At 36.9% G+C, this 16,070-nt stretch overlaps 1 protein-coding gene across 1 annotated transcript; it reads left to right on the forward strand.

Moving 5' to 3' along the window:
- Positions 1 to 509: 509 nt before the first annotated feature.
- Positions 510 to 14,389, forward strand: LOC104901435 (uncharacterized). The gene is made up of 10 exons (XM_010689019.4): positions 510 to 1,195; positions 1,320 to 1,397; positions 2,525 to 2,566; positions 2,661 to 2,766; positions 3,661 to 3,719; positions 3,799 to 3,840; positions 3,921 to 4,025; positions 4,142 to 4,229; positions 11,613 to 11,659; positions 13,938 to 14,389. Exons 1-10 carry the CDS (start codon positions 647 to 649, stop codon positions 14,013 to 14,015), a joined length of 1,194 nt encoding a protein of 397 aa, XP_010687321.1. The 5' UTR covers positions 510 to 646; the 3' UTR covers positions 14,016 to 14,389.
- The last annotated feature ends 1,681 nt before the right edge of the window (positions 14,390 to 16,070 follow it).

Raw genomic sequence — 16,070 nt, forward strand, 5'->3', positions numbered from 1 at the left:
TGGAGAAAATAAACCGAAGAAGAATCAAAATTGACAATGGTAAAGCAAATTAGATGAAAATGGAAAAACAGAGGTAGAAGAATTCACCTTTGAGTTTGCACTTGGACTTTGTACTTCTCAATTTGTGGATGGATGAAACCCTAATATCTACATAAATTTTGGAGGATGTTGATTTATGGGGTACCTGACAAACAAAAATGGAAAAAAGCAGAGATAAGCCTGAACAAATAAGTGGGCCAGTTTATTTAGGTGGCAAAAAATTAAGCAAATCATGTGGACGACTTTTGATTTGGGAGCAAAGCAGTAAACAAAATCAGGTATTTGAGCCTAACCAAACAAGCTCTCTCATGAAGCAGAGAGTTTTGTTTGATTAAGAACACCCCCTCTTTTATTATTGTTACGATTACGAAAGCCTAGAAGAAAAATAAATTTAATTAAGCTAAATATTATGAGAGATTTTCACTGTACAAAAACTCTTTTCTCTTTGATATAAAACTTATTTTACCCCCAAAACAAATAACGAAAAATAAAAGAAATAGCTCGAATGCAACTGTAATACTTATCTGGCTTCGCTAAAACCCCTACGTCCTGAAAGACTCTGGGGTTTTACAATTTACAAACTCATTTTCACCAGTAACCACCAAAAATGGCGGCTTCACCCCTAAAAAACTTCCTCTGTAACAGTCGCCGCATCCCCCATTCTCAAATCTCCTCTCTCTTCCTCCACCACAATCGCCGCCTCTTCTCTTCCGACACCACCACGCCTCCTCCACAACCTCCCCCACAACCTCCACAAATCGAACCCGTCTCCTACGCTCCCAAACCCAAAGCCCCCGAAACCTCAGAAAATGGTGCTTCTTCTGCTGCTAGTGGTGGTGGTGCCGCATTTTCTGCTAGGGATTTCACGCGAGACGAGGCTCGCTTCATGAAGGATTCATCAGTGTCAATATCACAAGTTTCGTATTCCCAGCGGGTGGCCCCACTCCCCGAGGATCGTGTAGTTTCGGAGGTTGAGGGAACCGACCTAAGGCGAGAGTCCAGAAGGATCGATGACAATAATAATCGTTTGATTCGGAGGGTTTTTAAGGTTGTTGAGGAAGAGAAGGAACTTCCTTTTCCTTGTTTGATTAAGGTGGAGAAGAATCAAGGCAATACAAAGGTTTTTGATCTTCAAGATGCCATTCTCCAAGTCAAGGTTTACTACATTTTTCTTATTCTTATTACTTATTAGTAAGAGTCAACATTGATAACATTGTTTGACATATTAATTTCTTTTTTCTCAAACTTATCTACCAATATTTTTTTGCAATCTGTTTCAGGCTAATGCTAAGAGGAATTTCGATGAGACTCTGGAAGCACATGTTAATTTGGGCATTGATCGACGCCGAAGTGATTTGGTATTTTCAGTTTTCTTTTGTTCTAGATCGGATACAATATGTTCATGACATAATTTAGGATAAGGCGTTAATGTTGTGCTTTACTGGTTTTAAATACTCTATTCAGTGCTTGAAACGCCGCGCTTGTGGGGCGTATGGTCAGTGAAGTGGAAGGCGTTGCTGTCCAAGTGGTTAGGTAGGCCTGGTTCAGGCGTTCTTGATGAAGCGCACTAAGGGGCTATACAGAATCTTTAGTTTTAAGAAGTGCCCCTCATGCTTTCGCTTTGCACCTAGGCTCTAGGACACCTCTGAGTGTGCCACCTTGAGCCTTTTTTAAACACTAGATCAATCTTCATTGTTTGGGAATTACATTTGTTAATCTATAGGCCCTATTTGGCTAATGTTTAGCTGTTAGAGTTTAGAGTTTAGAGTTTAGAGTTTAGAGTTTAGCTGTTAGAGTTTAGAGTTTACTGTTAGAGTTTTAACTTTTTGTTGAACAGATTTGAGTGTTGATTTGACAAATTTTTTTTATAAATGTGTTTGGTAATAATTAACTGATTGCTAAAAGCTATTGTCATTTGTTTGTATGAAATGACATTTATAGACATTTTAATACATATGGATAATATTTTTATTAGAGGCAAAAAAATCATTGAACATACTTTTACCTAATTGTCTAAAGAAAAAGCTCTTATTAGGAGCTTATTCATTTTGAGAATTTTTATTCCAAAACTGTCTCCGAAACTCTCTTCTACCAAACACCCCTTTTAGAGTTTTTGACTAGTAAAAACTTTAAAAGTGGTTTAAAACTCTCTTTTTTTGCTCCAAAACTCTAATTGCCAAACACCCCCATAATCTTTTGTGATTTAAAAGTTGTTAGATGATCTTTTTACTGCATAGAAATTTGAACATTAACAAGGACAAACCCATGTTCTGAAACAAGTATTTAAACTTTCAGGAGAGGTATCTGACTAGCTTGCATGTTATGATGGGCCTGAATTCAGACACATTTCTTTTTGTCCAGCTTGATAATAGGTGATTAAATATATGGCGCTCTTGAAAATGTTGAGTTAGTGCTTTGGTTTTGGTGCCTACTGGTACTAATGTACTATTGATTTGTGCTAATGCTACATTTTACCAAAATGTAGGGTGTTAGTGGTGCTGTTGTTCTTCCTCATGGCACTGGCAAGGTACTCTTTAATTGAATACATGGAACCACTTGCTTACATGTATTCACAAATTCTGATTGTAAATTATTGATCTATAAACCACCTCATCTACTAGATTGTCAAAGTTGCTGTTTTTGCTGAAGGAGCTGCAGCTGAGGAGGCCAGAGCTGCAGGAGCTGATATTGTTGGAGCAGATGAGCTTATAGAGGAAATTAAAACTAGTAAGGGATTGATAATTCGTTACTTTAATCTAACGGCCTCCTTGTTATTCCCGAAATTCTCTACTAAAAAGAACAGATGGTTTTCCGTCATGATGCAAAAAAATATAGTCACTTAAGGAGTTGCAATAGGAGATGAAGATTTATGTCTTTGATATGTTCTGTTAAAAATGGCATCTATCTAAAGTAGTCTGCAACTAATTCAGCATTGGTTTGCGGGCATTGCTTGATATTACGGACTATATTACTCACACCCGGGTACTCGTGTTGACACAAGTTTGTGTTCAAGTATCCGACGTGTCTATATTGAATTTTCCATGATGTTGGCCCAAAATTAAGTGTCTAGCATCCGACATGTGTACTTGAGGTAAAATCAAGGATCCAAGTAACTTTCTGGCATCCCCTTGATGAGGAATCCATGTTTGGCATCCCCTTGATGAGGAATCCATTCATTAATTGAAAGCCATAGGACATTTGCAACCTACAATGTACAATAGATATTAGAATTGATCAAATACTTTCTAGCATCATAATATAAAATCTTGCTTCCAAGGAAACTATTTTGTTCACCTCTCCTTGTCGTCTATACCCTTGTTGTAACTTGATTCAATTTTCTCTAATGGTGTCTAACGATCTCGCATATTGGAAAATTTCACATCATTATTATTGTGATTTAAGTGCTTTAACTATTTTGTTTCAATTTTACTTGATAAATTTCGTATCACAGCTTATCCTATTCTTTTATGACAAAATAAGATGTTTAAACATTTGTAGTGATTGAAATTTTAGTTTAAGGTTTCTTATATGCGAATGTTCCGTTTGTCTGTTTCTTGTTTATTGGAACCAATTTCCATATGAGCTTTGTCCGATCAATACCTCATCTTCAATTCTCTGCAGGTGGCAAGATGAATTTTGACAAATGTATAGCGACTCATTCAATGATGCAGCGTGTAACAGTAAGAAATTTATTTGGCTCATCTTAAAGAATTTAGAAGATAAGATTATATTTTAACAATAATAAATTTCTTTTTCCAGAAAATAGGCAGAGTTCTCCGTGGCCTAACACCTAATGCGAAGGTAGATATCATTCATACATTGTAATGTATCATGTCGTTATCTTATAGTTCAAGTTCATGTAGTGTTACACAAATTTGTAGAGAGGTACTGTGACCAACAATGTTGCTGAAGCAGTAAAAGAGGCAAAGCAGGGATTACTTGATTTCAGAATGAAGGATGCCATTGTTCATGTGGGACTGGGGAAGGTATGCTGGCTACTTTGCGCCGTGAATATTTGTACACTCCTTTTTCTTCTTGCAACTACATTTGTATTAAAATATATTTCAAGATATTTTCTCATCTAAGAGGCTGTGATGCACAGGTGAGTTTTGCAGAAGAGGCGTTGCGTGAGAATGTTGGTGCGTTTGTGAATGCTCTTTTGCTTGCAAAGCCTGCAGGATTAAAGAAGAGTAAGCTACCAACTCTCCTTGTTTTTGCATTGTATTTCTTGTGTGCACATCTCCCTGCCCTCCTTTTCTCCCCCTTTTTCTTTAATATCGTTCTTCCTTTTTCCTCCTCTTCCCCTTCTTTGTCCCTCTAGGATAGGGAGGGGACATCAGGGCTGAATGATATATTAGTCAATCCCTTTGAATATGGTGAGCCGTGAGGTTGTGTCTGTATATATTTCTTGTTTCCTTGATTACAGTGGGTGGGGTTGCTCTATAGTTTTCCTGTAGAAATGGAACATATTTAAGGGATCAAGTGGTATGAGCATGATAGGCCTTCCATGCCATTCAGCACAGAATCTGCCCATTTGGTCTTTTCATTTTGTCCTAAACTCTATTCTAAAGTTGCATGATGAGAATTCTACAATAAGAGATTTTATTGGATACTAGGGCCACATGCATCATAATTGGAAAAATGAGCTAAGTTCTACTACATGATAGCATATACTTAAGAGTCAATTGACTTGTTGTGTAGTAGATTATCATTTATGGCTTTTAAACTTGTGGTATCTACTACTTTCTCCATCCTAAATAGTTGCAATATTGGGGGTGGGGGAAGCACATTATTTAAGAATTTCATGAGATGGGGGAGAGAGAAAAAGAGAAGAAAAAAAAAGAAACTTATATGACGAGGCGAGAGAGATAGAGAGAACCCATTAGCCAAATAAGGGAAGGTTGCAATTGTTTTACCACTTCTTCGAAAGGAAGGTGTTCGACTTATCTTAGATTGAAGGAAGTTTGTAGGTCTATTGATGTTATGAAATCATAAAGATATTATGCTACTGACTTATGTTAGATTGGAGGAAGTATGTTGGTCTATTGATGCTATGAGATCATAAAGATGTTATGCTACTGGCTTTTGTTTTCTTTAAATGATATTTGTTAGTTGGGGATTTTAAATACTTGATTTAAGAGGTTGTAGTGATATTTGCTTGTGATTGAGGACAACTTGTCCCCCATTGCATGCACTTTTTTTTGGAGGACTAGTTGACACATCAGTCGCGTACTATCAAAAATAAATTTAGAGGTCTCTCTACTAATAATAACTATCTAATAAGTCAATTTATCTAGGGCACGTGCAATTTCTCTCAAACATTACCTCCCTCAAAGATCACCTAGCCGCTCTCGCATGATGAAGGATCATTTTGCCTAATGATCGAAAGCCTATACAATATCTCTCCTCTCGAAGCAGATTTAGTGTTGCGATAGTAGAAATACAAATCAGGCCTAATTTATAAATCTAGCATGAACGATTCCACCATAGGAAACAATTGAAATAAAAGGCAATTAAGGTAATCTATCAATCCCTCATTGCATACATAGATCCCCACAACCATAGAAAGAGGACTACTCACTCATATTTATGAAAGCAATAACAATATCAATATAAGAATTCATACTTCGAATAATTGCAAATAATTATGAAATTGATCTAAGCAATAATAGAGAAAGCAATAGAAAAGATTACCAAATTGAAGAATTATATTGAAACTTGTAAATAATCCAAAGGTGAAATCCTGAATCCAAAGAGAAAAGCAATAAATAGGGTTTGTGAATCTATAGAGAAAATTAGGAAAATATAAGGTGTTTCGGCCATATACCCCTTTTTCAATTTATACTAACGGCTAACCCTTAAATAGATAGGATAAGTCATACAAAACTAGCTCGAAAAATATAAAAAATAGGAAAGTCGGGACAATACCCGATCGTGCCTAACCCGCTCGATGAAATCGGGCTCAACAGTTCGTCTCGGAAACTAACACTCAGTAGGGGAAACTAGCGTCCGATACGATCAGGCTCGACAGCCCGATCGGGCCACATCAGTGAACTACGATAGGGATAGGGACTGCAATAAAATCCCTTGCTGGCAATTGTTGACGCCCGATGGGATCGGGCTTGGCTTCGCTTCGTGGCTGTAGGTGCCAAGTCTTCATATCTTCTTTTGTCCAAAGGCCCCGAAAAGTGGCATCGGGACATCGAAACTCATCATATGTGCTCATGAACCTCTGGTAGACATAAAGCATAAAGCCACAAAAAATAGGAAATAGTTCCCTAAAACCTACAAATCATCACAAAATAGAAAATCACAACGAGATGGAGAAAGTTAGCATAAAATGGCTCCTAAGAGCACCATTGACACACACTTTAGCGCATAAGTAGGGTGAAAAACTCTATATAAAAACTCCCCCAAGCTATACCTTTGCTTGTTCCCAAGCAAAGCACAACATGAACATGAACATGAACATGAACATGAACATGAACATGAACATGAACATAATTGCTTCACCCCTGAGACAAGAAATTGAGGCTCAAACATTTTCAAAACTCAAAATCCTTCAAGCAAGCAAAATCCAAGGACCATCAATCACCCAAGCAAACAATCAAATGCAACTGCCTTAAATCACATGCGAATCTTGAAAAAGGTGCTCACCGACGTGTCACTCCTCTCAATTTTGTGGCAGGCATAATATGTATAATATGTTCCTGAACGCTCATCAACCCAAAAATAATATGCCTTCGCACTCACACTCGTGTTTAGAAAAGTATAATATCGCTCATCCTAATCAGTTCGACTCAAATAACAAACTTAGTTTTTAACTTTGGCAAATTGACTTAGTATTGATTCAATAAACAATCAAACACGTGCTTGAGGGTTGTAATGTGACTTGGGTAGAGATAAGGAAATTATTAAGGGAATGTGGTGGAAAAGCCAAGAAAAGTGGAGGAAAAAAACACTAGTAACAAGGCTAGATGTGGCAGAAACAACTCTTGGCATCAACAACATGACCAAAACAATAACCAACTTTTAAGCCTCACAGACCAACTAATAATCGTCTCTTTCGGTATAATTTTGAACACTTTTTGAAGTTTTATGAGTGAAGATCATAGAGATTTTTCACTATTACTTTTTCTTTTCACTTTATTTTTTCTTTTTCTTTTCACTTTATTTTTTCTTTTTCTTTGTACCAACATAGATATTATTCCCAACTAATAGAATCAACCACACATCATAGTATCAACCTAGCGAATGCTCCCTCAAGTTAGGTTTGGGACAAAAATCATTATAAAAAAGGGTCAAGAGGCTCAAAAACTAAACAAAGGAACGATTCTATCACAACACATGTCGAAAGTCACCAGAGATCAACGACTACATTGCCAAAATCAAGATCATAATGATACGAGTAACTAACACACAAGAATAGATTGAATATAGATATAAATCCATAGGCAAGAATGAATCCTCATAGTCTAACCAGTTCATGCATGCAGTCAAAGTAAGTGGATTGCACTGGACTTTGCCAAATCCAAATCCAGTACAAAGTTTTTTTGGACTCGAGAAATTGAATCCAAGTCCGATCTAAATATATTTTGAGTCCAGTCTGGTCTGATGATTTTTTCTTGAGTCCGAATCTAGTCCAGTTCGATTATTATTATATTATTTTCTTTCCCCGGTTTAGATTCAATTGTTTACAACGTTGTCTCATAATTGAATTCGAAAATTTTAGCTCATTATATCCATTCCATAAAAAAAAGTCATGTACGTGTTTTTTATCAGATATATAAATATTAAATATATATATATTATATATATAAATATTAAATGTATATTATCTATAAATATATTTTTGGATTGGACTGGACTATTGGACTCCAAAAGGGTGTGTCCAAATCCAGTCCGAAAATATTTGGACTCGAAAAATTGAGTCCAAGTCCAGTCCAAAAGATTTCAGTCCTGTCCAATTCGACAAGTTTGGATTGGATTGGACTCTGGATTTTTCGCAGTCCACTTACAACCCTAGGCGCATTACCATAAAAAATCCACTCAAGAGCAAGGCAATTAGATATCACATCACAATATCACAATCACAAATGGCCTATTATCCGATATAGTGATTTAAATCATTTTTTTCAAAGCGCGACATAGGAAAGCAATCAATCCAATCCATATCCGACTCGTATTTTTGGTATTTTTTCAGTATATTTTTGTGATTTCTCATTTTTTACAAGCAATTAAACTAACGTAACTAAACTAGAAAGCAGTAAATGAGAGAGAAAAACTTACAGAATTCCTCCCCTAAGCTGAATTTGGCAGTGGTATTATTGCAACAAGGGAAAGTAAAGGACATGGACAACAGTCGTCCATGTAAGTCTCGTCACCATCATCATCATCACTCGCATCATCATCACCACTCTCCCCATTAATCATCCTCCTCCATGCCAACCCCACTAGTGGATCCTGGATGGCTGTAACTCAAGTGCACCATGACGGGTGGTGATGTGTCTCAGCGATTCGATGAATCATGTAGTATTCATCGTACATGGGGTATATAGCTGGCTAACGTAGCTGGCTAATGCTCCGGAGTTGACGGTAATGCCTAACTCCATCCGCGGTAGCATTCTCATCATTCCCTGAAAATCAAAAGGAGCCGCAAAATATGGGGGAGGGGAGGGGGGGAAATCATCTCCCGCAATGGGGAGGTGATAATGGGGTTGCTCGGTTCTTATTTTTTGTCACAGGACTAGTCAGCTTAATGGAACGCATATTGTTTATGCGCCACTAATATTTGTCCCCGCCAACTCTCTCTAACCAGCGAAGGTGGTCTAGATAGGCATACTTTAGGAGGTTAGTTCCTAAGGCAAGCTGATAAGGAGTCTCAACAAAACCCGTAATTTTGCGAGCAAAAAGGGTCACCAACCTTCCATTGACAATGCTATGGCAGGAAAAGGTGTCGTCCGGTCGACGCTTGGGGAAGGTGGTAGCAATACACTCTAATTGCAGTGAAACATGGTGGGGAATATTATATTGAATCTGTGATCGTGTCCCCTTAAGCATATAACTCCCAATCAAATAGAGTTCATCCCCTCGAATCAATTATCCTTCCACCAGCCCAAATAAGGTGCAGGACATGGGTAAAATCTTCTTTTGTCCAAGGGCCCCCTGAAAGTGTGCTCATGAACCTCTCTAGTCGACTGTGGTAGATATAAAGCAGCACAAAATAGGGAAATAGTTTCCGAAGACCTACAAATCATCACAAAATAGAAAACCACAACTAGACGGAGAAAGTTAGCATAAAATGGTTCTTAAGAGCACTATTGACACACACTTTAGCTTATAAGTAGGGGGAAAAACTCTATATAAAACCATAACATCACTAGTGTAATATTATATCAATGAGGAGATACGTCAAAGATATTAATGCGTAGAGGCCGAGCTAATATGCTTGAGAGGTATCTTCTTGCCTTTGCAAAATAGCGTACAAATGACATTGCATAATCTCTTTCTTTATAAGGATTGAGATCTTCAGCATCTTCCATGAAACAGCGATGTATGCGGTAACAAGGACGTGACAGACTCCTATTGCCCTATTTCATATATATTTATTTCTCTTTCATTTATTTAGTTTTGTTTTCTAATGCAAATGTGCTGCGGCATTTTGACCTATTAAAGGAATTTACGCTATGATACAGGCTCTTTTTCTTTTTCTATCTTGGGAATACTTGACGTTTCCGATTTTGAATAACCACAATTTTAATCTGTTGGCATTTTGGCAATAATGTATAATTATTTTTAGTCCATTAGAAACTGATTTTCTATCATATAAGCACTTTGCTTAAAATTTTCTTTCCTTATCTGTGCTAAAGCCCATAAACGATATACTTCACCTATAAATTCTCTAGGAATTGTAGCTGTGGAGTACATATTGTTCCCAAAGCAAAATTGCACGCCCCTCATAATGCAAAGGGAGTGTTCTCCCAGCCCCCCAAATGAAATGGACATTTACTCCTCAAATCTGCAAGTTGGCATCAATATTGATTTCATACAAGTGCTTTTACCTTATGCTAGACTTTAAGTTGTTACTGGGAATGCATTAGTACATGGACTATAAGTTTAGGCAACGATAGATATAATAAAAGATTAAGGGGGGAGGGGGGGGGGAGGGGGGGTTGAGAATTTCAGTCCAACCCTTATTTCGGTGTAACTAGAGAGTCCAGAATAACTAAAAAGTGACTGATGAGTTACTTCAATTGTCAATCTTGAGAATTTCTCCTCAGGTGGAGACTCTTACAATACTGAAGTTCTTACCAAGAAAAAAGGAGCATTAGAAGGAAAGGCTATCCTATAAAGATGCAAGGAAAGAGTTAAAAAAGGGTTTTGCCTCAACTCTCAGTTTTCAGTATAACTTGATTTATCCTAACCTCCATGGATTTTGCATGAAAAGAACCTAGTTCTTCTAAAATGTCCTATACTTTCATCTGGAACCTATATTTACTGTAGATCACTTTGTTCAAAGATCATTTTCCCTCTAGGAGATCCGTTTGTGGGCACTAATTGGCTTTAAATCTGGTCCACTATTCTCCTTCATTTTATGCATGGATACACGGATGCACCCATTCTCAACTTCGTAGATAAACCTATTTGGCACCCTAACCTTGACCAAAGAAATTACCTTTTTTAGTTTATATTAAGCTTAGTAGTTCGCCACAGTTTTTTGGGACAGAGGACAAATGATGTAGAGGGATACAAGAAAAGCTATATTAAAAGCCTTTTTCTTTGTTTAATTCAGTTGGTGTCTTTGAGTTTCAATAAATCTACACGTTATAAGTGTAGTATGAGATTTTTATTGTTAGTTTGTCTCCCTATACGTCGGAGTTATGTTTAGTCGAGCTTTTTATGTCAGTGGCCTACTAAATATTGATTCGTTGATGGAGATTTATATGGTGTCGTAGCAAATCTCAGTTCCTAGTCTACAATCAATAAATATGATCAAATCAACTTCATATCTGATATAGATCGATAGGTCCTCTAGTGGAAGACTCTATGCAACGGCGAAATGAGCGAGGCAATGGAGAATTGTTAGAATTGATATAAAATGATCCTAGTTCAGTTGAAGGGAAACTTTAGTTAATTTGAAATGAATTTATTTGATTGATTTGAGTTCTATCATAGATATTGTATGGCTTCCGATTGATGAATAAGTTCTATTTTCAATAAGGACTAGTAAAATCCAATAATACAAGGATCATAAACTCACAAGTATGAATTGTTTTAGAGAAAACTAATAAGTCTGCCATGTCCTTAGAGATGGAAGGGTCACAAGTATGTATGAATTGGTTTTGTCCAATTTTTGCAACTCCTTTTCTCCATCTTAATAATGCTCATAGTCTCCTGTTCTTTTCTGCATGGTGGATGCCTTTTCTACTGTACAGTCATTTTGTGATGTTGTCTCCTTCTGACTGTTTCAAGGATTATTGTATGACAACTATATCACTACAACTTCTTTTACTGATCTGTTCTATAAATTTGCATGTCATGACTGACAATTTCAAGCTTTTGTATTTCTGCAGCTTCAAAGTATGCTGGCTATGTGAATTCTTTCCATCTTTGTAGCACGGTGAGTTCGAAGTTATCTGTACTGTAATGGCTCCTTTATGAGTTTATATGTCATATGCTATGCACTTTCGTATCACATGTATCGTACAGTACCATCAATGCTCCAGTGCCTATATGCACTCTCATTGATCTCTTTGGGAGGAGGGTGGGGGGGGGGGGGGATAGTTTCAGATTTCAGGTGTAGCACAAACTAACTCATTCTCTTACTCTCTCTGAGTTTCTCCGAGATCATGATTACTAATTATTTCCTTGCTATGTTAAAGCTTTGATATGCAAATGAACCCCAAGGGTTAAGACTTAAGAGAATCAAGTTTCTGGCAGTTTCCTAATCCCTTTTTTCCGGAAAGCTTTGCCTTTTTCTTTTTTTGAAAGTTTTGAGGTTCATATTGACCATTGATACTATGCCTGGTTATTTGGGAGGATCGGTCATTATTGGACAAGCACACAAAACACCGGGGGTGGGTCAGGGTAAGAGTTCGTGCGCATTGATTTCGGACACCTCCAGTTATTTTGATTGATTCCTGATCCTCATAAGACTCACTGTTCATATCTTTTCCTTCAATGTTGTGAACTTCACCTTCCCACATGGCTAATAGCACTTTCTTAATCTTTTGGAATGTGCATCTTCTTTGAATGACTTCATCATATTGGGTGACAAATTGTGTTTGTCCTTCTCTGCCCAACTTTCTTCCTACACCACTTCGCCATCTCCTTAGTAGATGTTGCCGATGAGTTTTGACGACGATGGTTGTTCAGTTCGTAGGTATTGTCGCCGATGATTTGCTGGTGACCAAGGGAAATGAAGGGTGAGAAAGTGAGATGATGACGAGATTATAGCATACTAATTCTGGAAAAATGAAACTCGGGAGAATTGGTAAGATGATGATATTTTAGGGACATGTGAGTGTTTCTATGTGACAATACAAGGAATCTTATAAAACATACCCAACCTAGTATAGGCCTGACAACGCGGTGAGAAGTATGTGATTTTTATTATGGCGTTCGGTAATGGGATTTCACGGAACGACAAATCCAAAATCCGTTACAGAACGGTTAATTCCAAGCTTTCAATATTTAAAAAGAATTTTGTGAGATCGATTTTAGAGTATACTGTCAAAGTTTAGCAATTGTTTGTGTGCACTGTTGAATTAGTGCTCAATATCTCAGTACTTAGCCTCAAAAGTTGGTGAAATATCACAACCTTGCAAACAAATTAGGATGAAGGGAGTAGATAGCTATCTCTGAGTAGACCTAAAATGGGGTCGTTTGGCTCAGGACATTTCGGGCCTGCTTGATTTCTGATCAGTTTCTGGTTGATTTAGGTCCATTTGGTTTCGTTTTTGATTGGGTTATTGAATTATTCAGGTCGGTTCGGGTATAGGGTCAGGCTTTTGGATCATTTTGGATAGGGTGAAAGTCGGTTCGAGTCCATTTAGGTCTCGGATTTGGTTTGGTTCTTTGGCTGTCCAATGCATGATTATGTCTATTTTTTTTGATAAATAATTATGCGTCAATACGAAAATCTAAAACATATATCTAATACATATCTTAACGGTTCATAGTAAAAACCAATAGAACTAAAAAGTTGTACAATTTACATGTCGAATTATTCGGGTTGGTTCAGTTCTAAAAGAATTCGGGTTGATTTGGTTCGGGTCACTTTGGATATCGGATTAATATTGGGTCACATTAATTTCGCATCGGTTTCGGTTTGGTTCTGTTTATTTCGGATTGAGTTTGGATCATCTTTTGGGGTTTGAATCGGGTCTCAGTTTCAGAAGGTAGCTGTTTTTGCTCCTTGGAACGATAGCATTAAAATTTCAGGATGATGTGAGTTATTGTATGATGTATTTTGTGTGCAAGACAATGGAGAACTGAGTAACCTGACTTGCGATTTTGCTAAGTCAGGTTCTTACATGGATCTTTTTGTAGAATTACATGAAAAACCATTGTCTGTTGGCCATTGGCTGATACAGCTGTCTGAAACAGGTTGGAGAGAGCAGGAAATAGTATCAGATATAGCTTGTTTCTTTTGTAATTGGTAAATGATGGGATATTCTGCAATTCGTTTCTGCTGTTATGCCTGATCTACGCTTGGAGAACATATGGTTTTCCTTTACTGTAGTAGTCTGGTGGCTGGTGCCACTGCAGAAGTTGGTTGTAGACAAGAATTGTATATGTTCTTAGTAACCTCTTATTCACTTAAGCTCTCTAGCAATGCTGCAAGTGATGTTAGTTTTTACTTGATCAATGATGGATTTTTTTTGCTTCATGCACAGATGGGTCCAGGATATTCAGTATCAATACAGTCATTATCCAAAGCTGCTGATTCTTACAGCAAATTGCGTCCACAATAACAAGGAGCTAATCTTTAGTTACTCCAACCAGTTATACTAGTTGGCATGATGGTTATAAAGAAGGTATCAGATGTAGGACAAACTGATATCTACAAGATTGTCGTCGTATCTTAGTGGTGAGAGTAATAGCTTGGACTCGAGGATAGATTAGATTGATTCTGTTGACCGATCATGTCACAGAATGGTGATTGTCTGATTGTTTCTCGAAGCAAAGTGACTAAAGTTTACTAAGAAAAGAAATAAGTTTGAATTGACTTGATTATAGCTGTTGATTGTTTTCGTTATAGGTTATGAAGTTTCATATCTGAGTATTATTCCGGAACTACTATAAGAGCAAAGAGCTCATTTTGTATGACAGGTTTCCATTGACGAGAGTGTAGTATGCTCATTTTGAATTGACTACTCGGAATAGAAATTCTAGTTGAGCTCGCCGGTACTTGGAAAATATTGCTGAGCTTGTTTGGTAGAAAAGATTTGGAAGGAAAATAAAGAAGTTAGAATGGAAATGTTTTAGTTTCCAATATTTGGTTCAAATATAATATTATAAGTGATAGGAAATGGAATGAGGTGGAAGGAGTTCCTCTTTTCAAAATTTTCATTTCCTTTTCCTCCCAAAATTGAAGAAATTTTGGGAGGAAAGAGAAGTTAAACCAAACATGTAAAATAATTTTTTTTTCCTTTTTTTTTTCTCTTTTGTTCCTTTCCTTTACTAAAAACGTTTTCATAGAACCTCCTTTTCCTCTCCCCTCCCGACGACCTCATTTTTTTTCCATGCAAAAGGATTTTGGTGTCTAATTAAGACCAACTCATAGGGCCTTACCTTCACCTGTGGTTTCGGAAATATTTTGTCAACCTCATTTTATGGTTATTTGTCAAATTACTATCTTTCCAACATTAAGATTTGTTTGGACCTAGTGTGGACCAAAAGGTCACATTTATTACAAAATCCAGAAAACATGCACAACTTCACTCGCCCACTCCTCAATACAATTTGAGTGAAGGCATTGGAGTTGGCTTTACCTACCATTCTTCATGCTCGAAGTCTATCATCGCCTTTGCCTTTGATGACGAGGCTACGATGAGTTGAACCTTTTAAAAATAGTTAACAACAATTTGGTTTATCATTTGGCTTGACAGCAATTAAGTGTTGAATCTTCGGATTTATTGGTGACAATGGGGATTTTCTCTCTCCTAAATGCTTAGTGAAAATATTGTATTTTGCTTTGTTGTCTCTAGTACATTTTTCTCTTTTAAATTGCTTTATCAAAGTGAGGATCAAGGTTGACCTAATGGTTATAAGGTGATAAGGTATTTTTTTATCTCTGTGATATGGTTCGATTCTAACCCCTTGTAAAAAGGATCCTCAATTTTATTCCCCTCCTTGCCTTGCAAGGGAATTCCCCTTACCTTTTATAAAATTGCTTCACAAAATTGTTTTTTTTTAAAGAGAAATTTCATTAATTGAAAGTCAAAAGACATCTACAATAGATATTAAAGAAAAACAAGATACAATTAAACAAGGTTAAACTAGATTCGTCTTCGAAAAAACTAAAATGAACCAGATCGAGCAATATAGTGCAACCCCCTTGTATTTGTTGAATCAAGCAACTATTGATGAGGAAGTTCATCATTCTGACATAGTTTGGGAAGAGCATTCTTGATCGAGTCAGGTTAACAATATCCGAGATTTCAATACCCTCATATGGAGTCTCAAACTTTAACCAATAAGAACAATTTCTCATACCTAAAAACAAAAAAATCACACTCACAACTTCCATAAGGGAGAAGGAGATCTCCACAACAGAGACTAAAAACCCCATAACAGGGTTTGAAGAAATCTCATAAAGAGATACTAATTTATTCAACAAAACAAGAAGATGAACTAAAAACTGAAAATAAAAGAAGAAAAGGGGCATACCATGGATGAATCATCCATGGCAGTCCCTTACTAATTAATGAAAAAGGAGTAGGGGAGCTGGAGTTTTAGTGAGAAAAAAGAATGGGAAAGAATATTGTTACTCATTAACGCTTATTTAGTTTCTTCACAAAATTGAT

Source organism: Beta vulgaris, chromosome 8, assembly GCF_026745355.1.
Source record: "Beta vulgaris subsp. vulgaris cultivar EL10 chromosome 8, EL10.2, whole genome shotgun sequence".
NCBI lineage: Eukaryota > Viridiplantae > Streptophyta > Magnoliopsida > Caryophyllales > Amaranthaceae > Beta > Beta vulgaris.